The 3651-nt window shown below is 40.5% G+C and overlaps 1 protein-coding gene across 2 annotated transcripts in view; it reads left to right on the forward strand.

Annotated features, from left to right (window-relative positions):
* Positions 1–3651, forward strand: part of zfand6 (zinc finger, AN1-type domain 6) — a 22242-nt gene that overhangs the window by 1854 nt on the left and 16737 nt on the right. For both annotated transcript variants that reach the window (XM_016280403.1, XM_016280402.1), the window contains exon 2: positions 2509–2668. In XM_016280403.1, the coding sequence (XP_016135889.1) occupies positions 2509–2668 (160 nt within the window). The remainder of the gene's footprint in view (positions 1–2508; positions 2669–3651) is intronic.

Consider the following 3651-nt stretch of genomic DNA (forward strand, 5'->3'; position numbering starts at 1 on the left):
GCAAAACTCTGCATTTGAACAGTCAATAGCAAATACTTAAACTAATAACAAAACAGTAGCTGATTCAGAAGCGCCAGATTGTCATAGCAAAGTCAGAATGACCTCCTCTCCTAGGTTCACGAAACGGTCGTCCATAAAATGCATTGCTGTTCTGTTGTAAGTAATCTTAAAGATTCCTAAATGCATCTACTTCCGGAAGGCCAAATAAAGTGCTTTTGCTTTCGCCTAGAAACACACAGCGTCTCCCTGACATGCTGCTTCAACACTAACTGCGGTTACTGAAACCACGCCTTCTTTCTTTGCGTGAACATTTGGACGCATTATGCAAAATCAAATCAATTTGAGCTTGATTTAAGCCCGGATGATTGTAATCACTCTAAGTTCATCTGTCTTAGCGTGTCTCCATCTTAGTGATAGCACTCGCTGCCTTCTCTAATGCAGCTCAATCAGGTCTGGTCCCATTTGTCGGTATTTATGATATCACAAATCCCGGAAAATATGTGTTGTAGTCCAAACGAGTTGTTCATTGTAGTTTTTGAAAAGTGATTTCTGTTAAATAAAATATCTCCTTTTGAAGTGAACTTTGTAACTTTGCAGATATTTTTTATGCTCAAACAGCAACATTACAGGCTAACTAAAGTTGAAAAAGCATAATAGCATTCCCCCTTAATTATTCTCCCCCGGAGACAATGAATGATACGCGATTAGGCCTAATGGTTAGAGAGTTGGACTTAACCCAAAGGTTGCAGGTTCGAGTCTCGAGTCGAGGTGGAGAGAGTGAATGAACAGCTCTCTTTCACTCTCAATACCTATTAGGACTGAGCTGCCCTAGAGAAAGGCATCAAACCCCCAATTGCTCCCCGCAGCAAAAATGGCTGCCCACTAGGGCTACACGATTATGACAAAAATCATAATTGTCGATTATTCCCTTGAAATTGTAATTGCAATGATTAATTACGATTATCACAATTTACATTGAATGATGTTTATACCATTGTTTGATGCAACTGCATGCCGTCATTTCATATGAAAATAAACAAGCTGAAAACACTCTAACTGAAAAACTTTTAGTGCTTTTCTACAGTATTAAGCCTCAAATGTCAACTATACATCGGATTGGTTTCTTCTTTAAATTATTAAAAAAGTAATCGGCGTACAGCGCGAGTCGGAAACGATACGCCGATTTCAATAGTTGTATATTTTGAACGCTCTATAGAAAATATAAACATCGATTATTTATCATACTTACAGGTTGTGATTTAGTGGAGCAGCTGGTCCAAATAAACCGGATACCGATCCATCTTTCAACAGCAAGCGTATGTGAATCCCGCGTTGAACTCCCCGAGATTAGAGAAGCAGTCGTCAGTAGAATGACGTGTTTGTGGGCAGAGTCAAGTTGTTCGCGGTCGGCCAACGTAGAACATGGGCACGCATTATGCAAATGTGTTACCCCGTGAAGTGTAGCCGTCACGGAAGTGGGATTCGAATTACTAGCGACTCGTTTCAGCTGTTCAGAGTCGATTAAAGCAAGCGAGTGGGAATTAACCGAACGTGGCACTTGCGTGAGTTAAAACTGTATGCAATACCCGCAACCTCACACCAAATTTCAGGCCGTGTAGATAGGCAAGCATATATACAAATCATTTAGTAAGCAGAAATCCGAAATTTACCTTAACATATCAAGTTCGAAGAAGATGCGACTGAATTGATGCTTGAAGAATGCACTTCCAGCAGCCATGATAAACAGTTGGCAGTTAAAGTTTTCTATGCATAATTTGATTTGACGAAAGTCACGAAACCTATTACTCTATCCAGTCATGTTGATAGATAAAAATAAAATTAAAATAAGCATATAACGACCACAAACGGAGGAAAATAGCGGAGTAAAAGTACTGATACATGACTTAAAATGTACTCAAGTAAAAGTACACAATTTTTAAACTACTCAAAAAAAGTACAATTACTGATAAAAACGACTTAATTACTGTAACGTGAGTATTTGTAATTCGTTACTTCACACCCCTGCTTATATCTATGTATCGATCCAACTATCCATCATCCATATTGTCTGTCTGTCTGTGTTTTTCTTAAAGGTAAATTTTTGCCGTTTTCTCCCATCTTTCAGCACAGCGAGGATACTACTTTTACAGTATGAATGTGAGACCGCTGCACAGGTAGTCTGAGAGACAGTCCCTTACAGACAGGTGCAGAGAGACCATTAGAACATGTCAGAGGAAGATCAGATAAGTGTCTTACTCAAGCATCTGCACAAAGCCTAATTCAGCCATACACTCAGTATTCAAAGCACAGATCGTAGACAGAGCTCTCTTAAGGTGAAAGAGGCCACTGGTTTCTTTTGCATGCATTTAGCTCTGTTTTTTAGCCCCTAAAGTTGAGCTGTGGATCATGACGTCAAAGTAGCTGTTACTCCAATGTGACCAATTCATTGGCAAAAACACATGGTATGTGACTTTTTAATGGAGATCTCTCTGTTTGTTCTGTCCACAGGAGAGGGATATGGCTCAGGAGACCAATCAGACACAAGTGCCTTTGCTCTGTTCTAATGGTTGTGGGTTTTACGGGAACCCGCGTAATAATGGCATGTGCTCGGTGTGCTACAAAGACTCCTTGCAGCGGCAGAACAACAGCTGCAGGTTCAGTGATTCAGGTGAGTCAGATGTATTGCAAAAAGACCCATTTCCAACTGTCCTGCATTAGCAAGTACTATTTTACAGTCAAAATTCAGCGGTATTTGATCACATTAGCATTGATTGGTTTTTAATGTCAACCCAAAATGCTGCGCGTAGACCATTTTATTTTGTTAATGTGACACATTTTTGAGTTAGCTTTGCAAATGGGTTGCAAAAGTATGAAAGATTTGTGATGTCAGATCAAAAGGAAGGTCTGTTCTGAGATGGAGAAATTCAGTTACTAATCGCAAATCGAAATCGCGATTTGAGACGTTGCAATTTGCTAATCGCAAAGCCTGCGATGTGGACGCGATATTACTCTGTTCCAGAGCATATGCATGACTGCCTGCCTTGAGTTGCAGTCTTACTTGCCCTAGCCAAGAGTGAGCGCACCTCCGTTCTCCCCAATCAGCCCACCATTAAAAAAAGAAAGAAAGAAAAAGCGGGACGGGAGAGAGACAGAGTGGGATTATGGCGTCTACTGGGTCAGATCGATAGTTAGGCAAATTAAAACTAAAGAAAAACGCATGCAACTTAAGCTTCGAAATGACAGACAACGAACAAAAAAGGTAATTTGCAAGATCTGTGTCAAAGCGCATATCAAGAGCTCCCTTATCGGTTCTGTTTTCAGTACTGGAGAATAAAAGATACATTCTTGGATATTTTTGTTAGTACGTGAACATTACCTTACACGTTTTATCTCCCCAACAGATTAATTTGAAATAAGTTTATAATGCATGTTGGCTATTCTCAATTCAGAAGAGCGCACACACAGCCTGTGTCTGTGAATGCTTCTCATACTCGCTCCTCTCTGCCCCACGCGGCGTGAATCCCGCGTCACAGACAAGCCGTTCATGCTTGCCGTACTCACGCAGCCTGTCTCGTAATGCTCGTTTATACTCGCGCCTGGCTCCAAGTTTAAAACGAATGTAAATTCAGTCTTAACTGCTTGCTAATTTCA

Source organism: Sinocyclocheilus grahami, unplaced genomic scaffold, assembly GCF_001515645.1.
Source record: "Sinocyclocheilus grahami isolate Dianchi unplaced genomic scaffold, SAMN03320097.WGS_v1.1 scaffold140.1, whole genome shotgun sequence".
Taxonomy (NCBI): domain Eukaryota; kingdom Metazoa; phylum Chordata; class Actinopteri; order Cypriniformes; family Cyprinidae; genus Sinocyclocheilus; species Sinocyclocheilus grahami.